The following is a 17,460-nucleotide window of genomic DNA, read 5'->3' as shown; positions in this document are numbered from 1 at the left end:
TGTGTACAGTAGGTCAAGTCCTGATCTAATTCTTTATATTTAAGCCACTCAGTAAGCTTGTGAGTACATATAGTTATTAGTCTCACTTTATAGATAAGGAAACTGAGGCACAGAGAGATTAAGGAAATTGCCTGAGTTCTCATAAAGAGAAAGTGGCAGAGCTAGGATTTGAACTCTGGCTGACTAACCAGCTTCCAGAGTTCATGTTCTTAATCATTATATTATGACTACTAGCTAAAGAAAATATGACTAAAATTTATTTATTTATTCCAATGACAATTTTTAAAATGTGTGTCTACATGCTTCAGTTCAGATATCCAACATTTTTGCTGGATTGTCACTTCACTCTGGACTAGGTGTATTAACCTTTCTTTGAGGTCATTATGAGGATTATACTCTACAGCTTAGCTTTTTAGGACTAGAATTTAGTAGAGCCAAATTCTGTAATGTTTTTTTTTTTTCCCTGGTGTCTTAAGTTTGTTTGCTCAGGGTTATCCTTTTTGGGCTTCACACTTGCTCAGAGATTCTTTTTTTTTTTTTAATAAGAATTTTTTTATCCTTATCATAAAACAGATTTTGGAAAACAGGACTGAAAGGAGAGGGAGAATGAGTAAAATGTTTCTTACACTGTGATTTTTTACTGGTGACAAATGAGATGACAACTCTAATTAGTACTACCCTAAGCATTCACCCCAATGGCCTCATTATATTTTCAGTATCTACCAATTTTCTCTGGCTAATTTGCTTTTATTTTGTTGTTGTTGTTATTATTATTATTTCCCTTTTATGGCTAAAGAGTTAGAATGTCTGAACTGAGGTTTCTGGTAATCACCACCTGAGGTTTTGGTTCTTTCCCTAGCTACCCTATTCAGGAAGACCACGGCCTTGGCACTCTGCAGTGCCGTGTGGAAGGCAACTATATTGGTATGTTTGAGAAGTATCAATTTTAAAGTCTTATCCACTTCTTTCTCTGTGTCTGGGAAAAACTAGTTCAAGAATTGGTTCTCATGATGATGCTAATAGTAACGACCATTTGTTGAGAACTCCCTGAAAAACCCTATATAAAGCAGTTTAAATATAAATTAATTTAATCCTCATAATAAACCTGTGAGGATGGTGGAATTATTTCGACTTTACAGGTGATAACTGAAGCTAGTGGTCAGTGGAGTAGGATTTTTCAGTTGGTCTAAATCTGTAAGTCTGAGCTCTTACCTGCTCTCCATACTACATTTATTTCTTTTCTTTCTTTCTTTCTTTCTTTCTTTCTTTCTTTCTTTCTTTCTTTCTTTCTTTCTTTCTTTCTTTCTTTCTTTCTTTCTTTCTTTCTTTCTTTCTTTCTTTCTTTCTTTCTTTCTTTCTTTCTTTCTTTCTTTCTTTCTTTCTTTCTTTCTTTTTCTTTCTTTCTCTTTCCTTCTTTCCTTCTTTCTTTCTTTCTTTCTTTCTTTCTTTCTTTCTTTCTTTCTTTCTTTCTTTCTTTCTTTCTTTCTTTCTTTCTTTTTCTTTCTTTCTCTTTCCTTCTTTCCTTCCTTCTTTCTTTCTCTCTCTCTCTCTCTCTCTCTCTCTCTCTCTCTCTCTCTCTCTCTCTCTCTCTCTCTCTCAAGGGAGGAAGAAAGCATCAATGTATGAGAGATACATCCATCAGTTGCCTCTTACACATCCCCAACTGGAGACCTGGCCTACAACCCAGGCATGTGCCCTTACTGGGAATCAAACTCATGACCTTTCAGTTCTCAAGCAGGCACTCAATCAACTGAGCCACACCAGCCAGGGCTACATCTTTATTGTTGGATATCAATAGTGTTGGTAGTACATGTCAGGGAGGTGTTTATTTTGGGCACCATTGAGGAACTTACAGATTTGGGTCATAACTTGGTATCTGGAGTCTTTGGGTTAATGGTGGCCATGGCCTGGCCCAGGTGATTCAAGCAGACTCCTGTATTAATGTGTTTTTTTTTTTTTTTTTTTTTTTTTTGTTACAGGTTCCCAGAATGTTAGTTTCTCAGTATTTAACAGAGGAAAGTAAGTAACTGGGGGTAACCAAATTTATCTTCATCTTGTATTATCTCTCTCTTGTCATGCTTACTTTCTTTAAATTTACATAATAAAAGTTTCAAACATACTTGAACAGAATAGAATAATAAAACCCTGTGTGCCCACTTGATTTCTTTTATTTGCATGAATATAATTGTGTCCTATACACTCATCCTGAGGTGGTATAAGTACCTCATATTTTTAATGTGGCATTTTAATGTGGTGGTGTTGCAGATTTGGGGAATTACCTCATGAGTAATCTTATAACACTAAATTTAAAACAGTACAGAACTTCATGAAATATACTCTACCATTCTAGGAATTTCATGATGGAAAGGCTGCCAGTTGCATAGAGATATGGAAATTTAAATTAGAATTTAAAATGTCTTTCTATATGACTTATCTCATACTTTGTCACTATATAATTTGGCAGGTGCTTTCCTTAAAAGTGCATTGTCTAGATAATATTGATTTCATTGTGGTGTTGGTGACATGTTACCCACAGCTACACAGTCCAAAGTATGGATATTCTCCCTTTCTCTGAAAGTTAGGAAGGAATAAAACTGGTATCTGTTGAGTATCTACTATAGGCCAGCTCCATACCAAGCACTTTCACATTCATCATTCCATTTAATGCTTTTGATACTATGTGAAATTGATATTATTCTTCTTGCACAATCATTTTCTAGATCAGACTACACACTTGGCCCCATTGGTATCATTCTACAGTAATCAAAAAAAGCTGTTATTTAAACTGTTCTAAAGGTTACTGAAGATTAGTTCACAATCTTCCTTTCAGGCAGCCAATTTTTTAAAAAATGCCATTTCAGATGCTATGTTCACCCAAAACACAATTTTGTCTTTTTTGAAGGTCAATGGTACACAAGAATGCATGGCTGATCAGTGCTAAACAGGACCTTTTCCTGTATCAGACACACTCAGGTACCATTCCCTTCATCCTGTGTTCCTCAGTCCTTCCTTCACACCTGGCTGGAGATTAGACCCTCCTTCCCTTTCTTCAGGCCATTTTTCAGTGACTATTAATGCATGAAGCTATCCCTACAATCATGAATGACCCTTTGGTTTTGAGTGATAATCAGTTGCTTGTCTGGATGTCAGTTTTAATTGCTATATTAAAAAGGCACAATCATAGGTGTCTATACAAAGTCTCTGGAGATGGATAAAAGGAAGGGGAGCCATCCTTGTTCTATGTTCTGAAAGATAACAGAAAAGAGGTAGCACTGAAAAATCTAAAAGCACATCTTTTCAGTTACTTTAGCATCTCAGCTCTGATCATTCATTCAACAATTTATGACTTGCTGATACGAATGCTAAGCTATTGTGTTGCTATTGATGAGGAAACCTCCATACCAGAAAAAAAAAAAGCCAAAAATTAGAAACTTGTATGAAATTGTGAACTCAGTTCAGTAGTAGAAAATTGGCTTAGATTCTAGGCTTGAATCCAATCCCACAGCCACTGACGAAATGCCTGGGAGGTAGCTTCAGGTAACAGAGGCAGCAGAATCTACTTTTGCCAAAAGTAAAAGAAATTTTATAGGCAACAGTGCAAATGCCACTCCCTAGATGGCCTAATTCTGCAAGAGCTGAATTTCTACCCTTGCCTTAGTTTTCTTTAACCAGTGTAACTAGTCTCTTTTAGATAAAGTATGAAGCTCCTGAGGTGATGGTGACAATGACAGCAGCAACAGGGGAAACAGCAGACCCTTCTTGAATGTTTTACATCCAATTTCAATACTTATTTCATTTAACTAGGAGATGGGTAACACGAGCCTAATTTTACAGATGAGGAAACAGATTCAAAGACGTGGAGTAATTTGTCTGAAGTTCCTAGCGCTGCAAAGGGCAGATTGAGCTCTAAATCTTATGCGCGTGACCAATATACTATGGGAAGTATACTCTTCCTGCCACACCCTAAGTTTCTTTGTGAGTCTGCTTATCACCATTGAACCCTGAGTGACAGACAGGCTGGCGGGTATGCTTGATCATGCAGCTGTTTCATATTTCCAGCACCGATGTCTTCTTGGGACGTGGACTCCCAGACTGTAACTTCTTCATAGCAGAGGAGGCTATAGGGAGAGGAGATGTGGGCAATTGCAAAAAGCCCAAAGCTAGGCTCCTTGAGTGCTGGCATTTAGTTACTAGTTCAGTTTGGTTAAGTCATCTAGCCTTTCTGAACCCCAGCTAAACATCTATAAAGTAAGTGGGCAAAATGGTGTTCGTCCTTCTAACTCCTAAATGTGTTGGAAGACGCAGATGAGCAAGAATTTTGGGATTCTCTCTCTTCATCTCCATATCAATTCAAATACTGATTTCCACCATTTTTTTCTCCCATCTCCCACATAGTTCTTAAATATGATGTATTCATTCTGTCTTAACTTAAGACTCCATCATTTCTTGCCTGGCATGTTGCAATAGTGCCTAAGGGGCCCCTACCTGCCATTTGTCCCTGCTGATTCAGCATCTACACAGCCACCACCACTCACACATTGGATGCCTCCCCTCTGCTAGCCATCCTCTAGCAGGGGTGGCCAACCTTTTGGCATCTCTGAGCCACACTGGAAGAAAGGTTGTCTTGGGCCAACATTAAATACATTGCAACATATAATCACACACACACACACAAATCTCATAATATTTTAAGTAAATTTACGATTTGTGCTGGGCCTCACTCATAGCCATCCTGAATGTGGCCCACGGGCCGCAGGTTGGACACCTCTGCGAGAAGCTTCCCATCCCCACAGGGAATGGTACAAGCTCTGACCTCCTCCCTGTCTGCTTCTTCAGCTCCATCTCTCTCTTATATTCCAACAACACTTAAATGCACTACGCAGCTCCTTCTCTCCACACCTGGGATATCGCTCCCTATAAATGCCCTTTTCCTTTTTTCTTCCCTACACTTGGCCAGTTCTAATTCATTCTTTAACATTTAGTTAAGATGTCATTTCTAAAAATTTCTTTCTACTCCACCATACTCACCCCTTCATGTAAACGTCTCCTTAGTATTTTTGTGCTCTCTCTCTAATTTCACTAGCACAAGTTATGATAATTATACTTTTGTGTACCTCTTCTTCCTCATCCTGCTAATCGCCTTGAGGGTGGGAACTTATTTCTGTATTCTTCTTTATATCCCTTGAGCCACATAGTAGGTGCTCTGTGAAAAGAATGATAAAATAGTAGATGAGAAGAAGGGGGTTATTATTATTAGTGTTGAATTTTGATATTTGAATGTGGGGATCCATCTTTGCCCCCATATATCTGTTTTGCTTTGTCTCATGGACAGAAGTGTTATATAGGAAATACCCTGATAAAATTGGTATTTGGAAGTGGTAACCATTCATGATTAGCTTCTTGTTGGGAACTGTCCCACCTGGTTTCAGGAACAGTAGCTTCGCTGACAGGTGAGAGGGCCCCAAGGCTGGAGCTGAGCAAGGCCTTGGGAAAATAGGCTACTGAGGAGACAAAAACTGTCCCCCTGGTAGGGGTACAGCCCCTGTCTCCTTCACATCACCCTGCTGGGCCCCAGAAGATGGTTGGTTAGTCAACGACAGGTAAGACCCCTGGATGGCAGGGGCAACCTAAGACAGGCACAGTTGTATAGGGGCCATCAGGGAAGGACTTGGGGAATATGGAGAAGGGGCAAAAGACCCTCGCCCCTCGGCTTTGTCATGGCTGGAGTCCTCATTCTGTCTGAAAGAAGTCTCCTTATCTCTTGGTGGCTCTGCCCCACCCACATGGCTCAGACTTGAAACAATACTAAAGGCAGGTACAGCCCTAAACTGGATCTGGTGGTTCTCAGGGTAAATCAGGCCTAGAAGTAAATTACACTCCTTGAAGCAGCTTTGTTTTTCCCTTAAGTTGTGATAACCAGCTCATGCTGGGAAGGAAATTTACGTTATTCACGGACCCTGACCCTGAACCATTTGGCACTCTTATGTTTACTCATCTCAGACCCATGCAAATCAGTGTGTTCCTGCCCTTTGTCTTCTTCAAACATCACCTAAACTCTGTAAATTTAAGATACTGATGTAATTAGATTACCTATATATTCCTGCTACCTATCCCCCACTGATAACCCTTTCAATAAAAGTCATTGAGCACAGGGGCTTGGGGCATTCTCCACTAGAGGGAATTGCCAACTTCTTCTCCTGACAGGCAAATTGTGTCTGGTACAGTTTATTTCCCCATCCGTGGTGACCCAGAGTGGCTCTGTGGGACAGAGCCTCCCCGCTCAGCTTCTGCATACCTGCAATTTATCATAGATCATGACTCCTCTCTCCCCTTGAGGGAATAAAGAACTGTCAAAGTTTGATCATAGAAGAGGAACAGGTCAGAAAAAGTGACACTCTTAGGGATATGTGACATACCCCTGTAGGGTTTTGAAGAAATCAGGACGCTGCTTGAAAGAACTGGGTGTGAGGTGGTGAGTGTGGGGCTATGGGGGGAGGGGAGCATGCAGGACAGGGAGCCGTGCAAGGGGGCTGAGGACAGTGTGACTCACGCTTTTGCTTCGAGCACATTGCAGATTCATATGAATAAATTGAGGCCTTGCCTGGTGCATTCAAAGTCGATTCCTCCATAAAGTATAACCTCCTATTCTGTGACTTGTAAATAGAGTCCTGGAGGTCAGAAGACAGATTTCCTAAGACAATGCCATGGTATGTAAGTAATTTTGCTGACAGCCCGAGTGACTGCATTTCCCTTTCCTTTCAAATATTAATCCTATATAATATATGCTATTAGACATATTGTCTGTGAGTCCTTTTTTATTATATACATTTTAAATGACTATTACTGAAGAAATTTCAACTGTTGCTTAGTATCAGAAAGTTAAGGTAAGAAATAAATTATTGATAGTTTCTATTATTATATTGTTATCTGGGTCACATCCTGGTCTATATTTGGAAGCTTACCGTTTTTTTTTTTCTCTTGCAGAAATACTGTCTGTGTTTCCAGAAACTGGGAGCCTTGGGGGAAGAACAGACATCACAATTACAGGAGATTTCTTTGACATTCCTGCCCAGGTTACCATTGCAGGTAACTAAGTTGAAATAACCGAAAATAGTTTACAGTTTTAAATACTGTAGGACAGTGGCCCCCGAACTTTTTGGCACTGGGGCCTAGCTTTGTGGAAGACAATTTTTCCATGAATGGGGGGCTGGGATGTTGGGAAACCCTGCTGTAGGAGATTATGTGTCTCTTATGGCGTGGAGAGAATTGGGGGAAACAATCTTTGTCTCTCCTGACTCATCATGCCATCCTGCTCTCAGGTGTTTTACCTGTGCTTGGTTGAGACCAGGTGGGACTGTGGTCCTGCAGCTCTGCAAACATGTAACAATAATGGGATGTCCTTCAGACACACAGTTTACGGGCAGTTACCTCGGTGTCTCCATCTTGGGAGTGGAGAGAAGGGAAAAGCACAACTGCCTGTTCACAAAGGTCTGCTCCTACTAATAGGCAACCCCTCTCCCCATGTAGCCTTCTCTGTGGGGACAAGCTGGAGTGAGCAGGCAATTGCTCTGCAGATTCTTCTGGAATGCTCCCCTGACAAATACTTTTGTGGAACCTATCTAGACCTTTTTTTCTGCCAGGTGGGATGCTCCTGTAGTTGGTGACACCAAGGAGGCAGGAGCATGTCCTCATACTCTTACAGTCACACATACTCTCCCAACTTCAGCTGAGTGGTTCAGTACGTTTTCTGTGTGTGGCATTGCATTGCATTGCTTTCTTTCTGATTTTATAAGCTGCTCTCTGTTCTGTGCTCTTCCTTTCCTGGTCTCCTTCAGTTCAGGTGACAACTTTTGCTCTACTATTTACATCTGGCCCTTTGCTATAGAATAGGAACCTGTCTTCTTCAGTGTGGTCCTATTGTCTTGCCATCAAATCTATACACCCATATCTATACCTATATCTCTATCTATCTAATTTTAAAAATTCCCCTCAGGCATTCCATGTGATGTTAGACATGTGTCTCCCAGGAAGATCGAGTGCACCACGAGGGCCCCAGGAGAAGGTGCAAGGCTCACTGCTCCGCAGGCAGGTAAGGAAGTTACCAGGCTGGTCAATGACCTCTGGTTGCATTTTAACTGTCATGGTTAAGCTGACAGGCTTGGAAGTAGAAACAAAAGTACTGGCGTTCTGTCTCAGCTTTTGACTATCGCCCAGTGAGCTCTGGAGCCATGATGATACCAGTGACAGGGCTCTCATTTCAGAGTGGCTCTTAGCTTTATTCAGATGTTCATCAACACTGCACTCCTAGCCTCAGCCAGACAAGTGGCCAGTGGGGTTCAGCGGACACCATGATCCTGGAAGCATAACTGCAATCAAGACATTGTTATGCAGGAACATTAGAGCGTGCTCATAACAACAGCATCAGACAAGGCCAGAGGGTGGGGCACAAAGGAGGGCATTTCAATGTTGCCTCTTCTTCCCTCATGCACCTGTCCACTACTTGAAGAGTAGGGATGTACTGTGACATCACCACCAGTTTATGGCTGAAATGAGAGGAAACGGAGAAGGCAATGTTCCACTTCTCTGTTTAAAGCTTCCACCTCATGGCTGCAAATTGAAAATACATCACTGGCACACTTTGCTGGTAAGCTTCAGAACTGAAGACTCAGTATAGTTAGATGTAAAGGCAGTTGGTGTGTTACATAGCCCAGAACCACAAGATACACGTTGTATTACTTACCTGACCCACAAGAGCTGACTTCATGGTTAATCCATAGGCAGTGAGCTCAACTCCAGAGGCTCAGCACTTAGAAGGGAAGTAACCCAGCAGGGCAGAGAACCTCTCTAAAGAAAGGCCACTCATGCATGAAAGGCATGCAGAGCTTTGGCTCAGGGCATCCTCCAGGCCCCAGAGCTGCGGTTTTCGCTCATGAAAGCTCCCATCCAAGGAAACTACTGAAGCAAGTGTTGGGGAGAATGTGTGTTTCCTGTGTCAGGAAATGGAGAACTGTCCCTTCTTTGAGGTTTTCCTGTTTTAGCTGCTTGGGTAGTAGTAGGATAATTTCCTGAATGCAGTGGTTCTTGAGTGTTAACAATGACCTTTATGAAAAAGCTTTGAAATTTCTTCTATAGAAGTAGAGCAAATTATTATGTAAAGCAGTGATTCTCAATGATCCTTGAGGGGACATATGACAACATTTAGTATTACAACTAGGAACGTGGTGGTGCTACCGGCCTCCAGTGGCTGGAGTCCAGAGGTGACACTAAACATCCTTCAATGCACAGGACAACCCCCACAGACACCTCACCCAAAGGTCAATAGTGCTGAGCTTGAGAAACCTCAAGTAATACATTGAAATGTGCTTTTATTTTTCAGCCTATTCCTTATCTACTTCTCCTTTGAAGGATTAATGAGGAGTAATAGTAGTTTAAAATAATAATAATAATTACTCTACTTGTCCTTTATGGAGTACTTAGTATATTTTGGGCTCTTTGTATATAAAGCTTAAGCTCCGTTGGTCTTTTTTTTTTTAAAAAAAAAACTAGAATTGTCAAACTGACTCAGTTTTTTTCCAGGTTTATTGAGCTATATTTGACATATAATGCAAGCTCCCTTGGTCTTTTCTGCATTATTTCTATCTATTATTGGCTCCATGCATGAGAAGGCATTAAACAATTTGCTCAAAGTTACATGTTTGGTAGGTGGCAAAGCTGGAATCTGAACCCACAAATATATGATTCCAGAGCTTTTACCCTCAATCCAAGTCTGTATTCAATACTTACTGATTGCACATGTGCCTTTGGTCTCAGGGCTTGCTTAATATAAAACACAATTTAATAAGTACAACACAGTTGAAAATGTCACGTAATAGCTGCATGTCACATAATTTGTTCTATGTGCAGGTCTGCAAACTAAGGCTAATTTTCTGGGGAATAGAAGGGTTTTAGGGACTAGAGCTTCCAGGCTGAACTGGACCTTAAAAGACATTGAAGTCCTCTCCTCAACGATCAAGTCCAAGCACATGATCACAGCATCGCTTTTATTCAACCGCAGCATTTGCTGCTCGTACACATTTTCTCCAGGACTTAGTGATTCTCTTCTCCAGGCCCTCCCATTAGACAGGGCTCCCTGCTTTTCTCTGGTCATCTGAAAATATTCTCCTCACTATTCCTTATCTAGTCCCTCATTCCAGGATGCTAAATCCTACACCAAGCAGCATTTTCTGCTTTCCAGAACATTTGTATTATTTGTATTATCTACAGAACCTCTTGGATGACTTTTCCATCTGGGTCTCAGTTGACTCAGCTTTCTAGTTAGTGCCTGGATCATCTTGACTCAGTTATCTGAAGTAAAGTAATTCCTCAAATTGGGGAGGAATGCTCCCCGGTGTTTATGAAATACACATGTCTTACAGGCAATCGGGGGCTTCTTTTTGAAGTTGGAGATGCTGCTGAGGGCTTGGACCTGACTGAAGCCACCCCTGGGTACAGGTGGCAGATTGTCCCCAATGCCAGTTCTCCATTTGGATTTTGGTCAAAAGATGGGCATCCTTTCAGGTATGTTGTAGGAAAAGTAAGAGTCCGTATTGAAAGTATCATTAGTGGCCTAGGTGAGGCTCGGAGACAGAAAGTAAGTGATGAGATTTCCAGGGTAGAGTGTATCCATCCACCAACTTCACAACAGCAGAGTTTGACTACTGTTCTCTCCCAGGGGTAGCCATGCAAGTGCACCACAGGCCCTTTATAGGTGCATGATACATTTTGGTTAATAGACAAATTTCATATTTTATACAACTTAGTTTGCAGTCTAATTTGGAGATGATTTAATTGGAATACTGAGCTGACTAGGCTTAGAGACTTAAAAGAGAGCAGGGTAAAACTTGTCACAGGTATGTGGTTAAGAGGTGAAACTCACCCCTGGATGATGCCAAAGAAAGATGAGGGTGTTTGCCCTGTGGTCATATGAGGGAGCAAAAGCTGGGCAGCAAATAGTTCCATTGGAAAAACCAACCAGTGTCAAAAGTCAGCCTAGTGGCTGGTATATAGGAGGGGAAGCTATTATGGGCTCTGTGAGACATTGTTTTCAGTAGTAGTCATTGCAATGTGATCATGTTGTTTTGAGTCCTTTTAATCCCTTTAAAGAGATTGCCAAAATTTCTCGTTCCCTAAATTGGGCTTAAAAGTATAAAAAATGGAGAATTGCTTAGACAAACTGTTTCCTTAATGTACTCTCAGTGTATATATATAGAAGCATAGATCCTTTACTGGGTGATTCTTTACTCTTCTGAGGGAGGTTGGTCATGACCCCTGAGTGTGAATTCCAGCCACTCTGTGAGCTCCTCCAAGGATCTGGCCATGTTAAATTTTAATTCGTTTGTGGAATGAAAGCCTTTATTCCCTCTTTAGGGAATTTCAGACATTGAAGAAGCCAAGTAGGGAAGGAAATCTGTGAACTAAACAGAGTTTCTATTGTCCCGGAAGCCTTACTAACTAGGTATTTAACCACCAATAGATGGTTCTAAAGTGGCAATAATTTGTGGTCCCTTATGACACCTAATAGTACGTCTTTATCATAGTTTTTGAGGACAATCAATAATGTACAAAGGAAAACCTTTTAGTTTTCAGCGTGTGGGGGGTGTTAAGGAGAGAATCATACTACCTCCAAAGACAAAAGAGCCTTGTGCTGTATGGCATGACCTGCCGGGTGTGTCTCTTTAACTGCCATTTTGAGGAGCCATAAACTAGAGAGTAACTTTTTCTATTTTCTGTCATTCATTACATTAAAATTCAAAAATCTCAAATTAAATATTGGAATATTTATTAATTGATAAATTAATTATACTACTGAACCTTTAAAAGAGTTATTTTCAAAACTATTTCAGAAAATATTTTTTACTTTTATTGGGATAGTTCAATAATTTTCTTAGCCGTATCTGTCTTTGATGCCAGGTCACTAGTATTTGTGTTTGTTTTGTAACATTGCCTATAATCTTCTTCAAAGTTGCAGGCTCTGTATTTTGATTTGAAATCACTAGCATGTTCAATTGACTTTTCTCTGTGGACCATAGTCTTTTTAATTGGAAACAAAGACTCTCAGCAGGCATTGAGATATCTGATAAGCTCAGAGCAAATACTTTTGTGTGTATGTGTGAAATATTATTTAATTAGTAAACCTCCAAATAATTAAAAATGATTTACTGACCACCTCCATTAAATACAACACTGTGCTCAGTATTGTGAGGGTTAGAAGGTCCAGGACAAAGTCATCATCCTTGAGGAGCGACCACCCTTGTGTGTGTACAATCACAGAGCAAGGCGAGACAGCAGTATTCATGAAATTCTTCAGTGTATCCAAGTGTGTCCCTGACCTTCTTCTTTAACTCAGTTGGTACATATTGCATTATTACTATGTCCCAGGCCTTCTAAGATACATGACTTTATGAGACACAATGACTGAGGAAACATTTATTGAGCTAGTTTGCAGATGAGGAACAACAGTCTCCAATAGGTAGAGTGGCTTCTCTAATATTGTACAAATGTCAAGTGGCAGAACCAAGCTCTGAATTTTTCTGACTTCAAGTCTTGTGATTTCCCCGTAAGTCCACCTTTCTATGCCACAGTATGGCCCATGTTCTTCTTTCCCCATGGGAATGGAAATATGGTATTTCAAAGAGGACACGTCAGTATTGTGACACACCTATTTCTAGGAAAGCAAACACCTGTTTCTATGCAGTTCATGTCTGCATGAAGGAGAGAAAATAGAGAGAAGGCTCTCTTGGTATCATTCAGGACCATTCCAGGTCTAGCACTTTACTCCTCATAAAGAGGTGTACAACAGCACAGTGTTGTCTTGAAGTCGAGTATGATTATTTGACAGGAAACATACTAGCCACTATATGATTATCCACATACAATGACAGCTACACCGGCTGCATGTAAAGTGGCCAATGTCTGACATCAGCCAGAGTGGTAATCTAGTATGGCTTGTGATGTATGACTGTGTTAGAAAAGGAGACAAGGATCAAGTCAGAGCAATTTCTGATCTCCCCTCATTTCTAGTAATGAGAATAATACTTACTACTGACTGAATTCCTACCATGGACCAGACCCTGCCCTGCCTGTGTGAGGTGGGTTCTCATCTAAGCTGCCAGACCACCCTATGCTGGGGGGCTACGACTTCCCCAAAGAGGACATGACTGCAGGGGGAGTTGTGCTGGTGTGGAAACATGGGCTGAGATGCTGAGACTAGTTGGGCACCACGGCCGTGTCCAGGGTGCTCCGGGCAATCACATGGCACAAAAGCCAGTGCCTCAGGCCTTGGTTGCTCTGGCTTGACTCTGTTCTTCTGCTTTACAGAGCACGGCTCAGTGGGTTCTTTGTGGCCCCAGAGACAAATAATTACACTTTCTGGATCCAGGCAGACAGCCAAGCTTCGCTGCATTTCAGTCTATCAGAGGATCCCAGGGCCAAGGTATTCACCTTATCATTTTCCTTTTCCTTGTCCCCAGTCCCTCACTTATGAAAAATAAATAAATGAATCAAAACTAAAACTATCATGTTCCACTAGTAGTTGTAACACACCAGCAGGCAACCAGGAATTTTAGTATATATTCTTTTTGTTGGGGGAGGGGTTTACAAGTTTTTTAAAGTGAGATATAATTGACATGCTTTTAATTGTTGAAAAAGAATTTGGTTGAATATATTGGCACCTTCTGTTTACTGAGCACTAACTGTAAACCAGGCATTATGCTACATTTTTTATATACCTAGGCTCTAATTTTCACAGTATTTTTGTGAGCTATGCATATTTATCTCTGTTTTCCAGATAAGGAAATTGAGATTTTGAAGGATTATATAACAAATCCAGGGCCACTTGGATAATCAGAGACAAAGAGTATTTAAAATTCGCACCTAGATTTGTCTGACTCCAAAGCTTGTGTTTTTTTTCCTAATTCTGGGTAGGGACATAGTCAGTCTTATGTAGGAATTTCCCGATCAGTTTTGAAGAATAAGGAAAAGTGATTTGAACAAACGCCAAATTCATTAGTGCTATTGACAAAGAACAAAAATATCTTTTTTTTTCAAATTATTAACATGCTTCTACCCAATTGTCTTGCTAGTTGGGTAGAGAAACGTTATAGATTTTGATGTGATCAGTCATTCTAGATTTCTCAAAGAACTTAATATTATTTTATATGCATCATCATGTAAACCCAGGGACTCCAGTTGGCTGTTTCTACTCTATATGTGGCCCAACCAGCCTCATCTGAATACTACTCAATTGAGAAAAAGAGAGGGACGAGGTAGAGGACCATAAATTAAACAACCATAGGCTCTACTGCGACTGGGCCAGCTTGTTGGAAAAGGCAGACCAGTCCTTGTTAATAGCTGTCCAGACACTACTGTTTGAGAAGGAAATGCTCAGAAACTTCATAGTGTTGATTGTGATATGTTTATTGGGGCACAGGTGAAGGTGGCCTCCATCAAGGTGGGCACCGTTGACTGGTTTGACTCCTGGGAGCAGCATGGGAATGAAGGGACCTGGCAACAGAAGACCTCCAAGTTGGAGCTGTTTGGTGGAACCAGGTACTACCTGGAGGCAGAGCAGTGTGGGAGAGCCCCCAGCAGGGGGATGAGAATTGGTGTCCAGATCCATAACACCTGGCTGAATCCTGACGTGGTCAGCACTTACCTCCGGGAGAAGCATCAGATCCGAATCCATGCTCAGAGACTTCCAGAGATCCAGGTCTGCATCTCTTCCCCAGTTCCATAGTGTTAGGTTCAGGGGCTAAATTCTAGAAGGGATATAGTGTTGCCTAGTGGAAGGATTACTAGTTGGGAGCCAGAAAATTTGAGTTGTAAATATCGCTCTGCTGACAAAGAAATAGGATATCTGTTCAATAGTGATGTGGGGACATTTAAAAAAATTCAGAGTCTTATTATTGAGATTACCTTATTCCTGGACTTAGTTTTAGGAATTTAAAGTCCAGGTAAATATTCTTTTTGAAACTTATTACCTAAAGAATATATAAAGTCCTCTAAATACCTATAACCATGTGTGTGTGCTAAAGTGTATACACACATTAAATTTCATAGCCTTTTAACTGATTCAGGTCTTATTCCCTATATGCTGTGTTTTCTAAATCTACTTTTAAAGGTCAAGACCTTTGGGTCTCTCTGTTATGCCCCCTGTTTTTGTTAAACAATTTTGGTGTGTTTTTGTTGTTCACTTTTTGGTGTACAATGATAGGTCAATATGGACTCTGCCTAAAAGCTTCTAGTCTAATAGAAAAACATGTATACAGATAGCCACAGGAAGAAACAGAAGATAATGAGTGATAAAAGATATAGGTCTTATTCCATGACAAAATTGTAAGGTGCCTGGCAGGGAATGTACTGGAAGCAAAGCAGAGACTGAATAAGCTTCTGATGAGAGGGTGACATGCCATGTGGCTGTTTCTGCCTACAAGGTCACTCCTGGGAGAGAGGGCTTGGTGAGAAGGGCTGAAAGTAGGCCATTCTGGGGCAACATCTGTCTCACACTCTAATGGAGAGCGGGGGTAGAATAGATAAATAGAGACACGATATGTACAATATTCCAAGACAAGTTTTCATTAGGTGATAACACTAGTGTTCTCCAGATAGTTCTTGGTGGTAGTTTAAAAATTTGAAATTTTAATTAAAAAAATAGCAAGCCAAGGAAGTATGTTCTTAGATTATCTCTCTGGTTTAATTAGCACACATCATTTAGTCCTGTTACTCTTGACTTTTTAGATGCTCACTGTGTCTGGGACAGGGAAATTCTTCCTCACTTGGGACAATGTCTCTAGCCAGCCGATCTCTACAAACGCCACAGCCCATCAGGTGGGGACCTCCTTCAGATAATGAGAGGTGGGGGCAGTCTTCATGCCCACAGTATGAATTCCTGGTAGTTTTTCTTTTCAACAGATTCAAACAGCCATTGAAGAGTTACTTGCAGTCAAATGCCAGCTGGAACCCCTTTTGGCTAACATCCTACTCCGACTTGGATTTGAACAAGGTGCTGTCCCTGCTTTGACAAATTCTCACCCTCTTCTCCATTATTGTCTATTCTCTCTCTCTTTTTTATGTAAAATGGGAACAATCTTCATTTCCTATCCAAGGTGTTAACGCGGTCAAATGAAGATATGGAAACTGGATTTAGACACTGAGTGGCCAAAGGAGCGGCTACTTGCTTGGGAGGGAGCTGTCTGGTGTGGCACCCCTCCTGGGCCATCAGGTTAGAAACCAAGGATGCTGGGAGTTAGAGTTAAGGGATGCTATCTCAGGCCACACAGTAGGAAAAGAGCAAAAGATAAAGGGGGGAAGCGACACAACAGTACATCTTGTTTAATTTAAATTGTATCTTGAATAAAGGAATTATTACACAAAACAGTAGTCTTAATGAATTATAAAAATGAGAGGGTGTATTTTTAAAATACTCAGGTGAACTAAGTCAGAGTTGACACTCCTTGTCTTTTTGCTTGTCAATAGTTTTTCATGTTACTGTTCACATAGAAAATGGTAAGACAGTAATCCTCCCTTATCCCTTCCCAGCAAATGCATGAAACCCTGGATATACCATGTTTTTTTCCTAAGCATATATAGCAATGATAAAATTTAATTTATAACTTAAGCAAGGAAGAGATTGACAGTCATAACTAATAATAAAATAGAACAATTATAATAACATACTATAAGAAAAGCTATGTGAATGTGAATTAGCACACATCATTTAGTCCTGTTACTCTTGACTTTTTAGATACTCACTGTGTCTGGGACATCTTATACTGTGCTCACTCTTAGTCTTTTTGTGACAATGCAAGATGATAAAATGCCCATGTGATAAGATGAAGTGAGGTGAATAATGCATGCATTATGACAAAATGTTAGGCTACTATTGACCATATTGATACTCAACAAGCACTTTACGTCTTCTCTTTGGGATATCTGAACTGTCAGTGTCACTACTCTTGCATTTTGGGGCCATTAGTAAGTAAAATAGGGCTACTTGTACACAAGCATTGTGATACCATGACAGTGGATCTGATAACCCAGAGGGACACTAAGTGACTGACTACTGGGCGGAGAGTGTCTGCAGCATGGAGACACTGGACAAAGGGGTGAGTTATATCTTGCAAGGGGCAGTGAGAGATTTCACCACATTACTCAGAGCAGCATAAAGCTAAAACTTGTGAGTTGTTGATTTCTGGAATTTTTCATGTAATAGTTTCAGACCATTGTTGACTGCTGGTTAAGTAAAACTGTGGAAAGTGAAACCATGGTAACAGAGGACTATTGTATATTTTCGATGCTCCAGGGCAGACAGAATGGATTTTTCATAGCTGGAGCCTTCATACTGGGGGCTGCCAGGCACCCTAAGTCCTGCCCAGCTCATGCATGGGCTGGCGGGCCCAGATCACAGTGAACCCATAACTCACA

General features: G+C 40.7%; 1 protein-coding gene across 1 annotated transcript in view; it reads left to right on the top strand.

The window, feature by feature from the left end:
- The window catches only part of PKHD1 (PKHD1 ciliary IPT domain containing fibrocystin/polyductin), a 433,649-nt gene that overhangs the window by 18,762 nt on the left and 397,427 nt on the right, over window positions 1-17,460 (top strand). The window contains exons 8-17 of the mRNA XM_054569476.1: window positions 860-924; window positions 1,980-2,019; window positions 2,903-2,973; window positions 6,985-7,086; window positions 7,994-8,089; window positions 10,416-10,557; window positions 13,357-13,471; window positions 14,468-14,746; window positions 15,775-15,864; window positions 15,949-16,039. Of these exons, the coding sequence (XP_054425451.1) occupies window positions 860-924; window positions 1,980-2,019; window positions 2,903-2,973; window positions 6,985-7,086; window positions 7,994-8,089; window positions 10,416-10,557; window positions 13,357-13,471; window positions 14,468-14,746; window positions 15,775-15,864; window positions 15,949-16,039 (1,091 nt within the window). The remainder of the gene's footprint in view (window positions 1-859; window positions 925-1,979; window positions 2,020-2,902; window positions 2,974-6,984; window positions 7,087-7,993; window positions 8,090-10,415; window positions 10,558-13,356; window positions 13,472-14,467; window positions 14,747-15,774; window positions 15,865-15,948; window positions 16,040-17,460) is intronic.

The sequence above is a fragment of the Pteronotus mesoamericanus genome, unplaced genomic scaffold, assembly GCF_021234165.1.
Source record: "Pteronotus mesoamericanus isolate MK-2021 breed Mesoamerican mustached bat unplaced genomic scaffold, CSHL_Meso_final contig_20, whole genome shotgun sequence".
Classification (NCBI taxonomy): domain Eukaryota; kingdom Metazoa; phylum Chordata; class Mammalia; order Chiroptera; family Mormoopidae; genus Pteronotus; species Pteronotus mesoamericanus.
The sequence above is the reverse complement of the archived record's forward strand: the minus strand, read 5'-3'. Positions and strand labels throughout refer to the sequence as shown.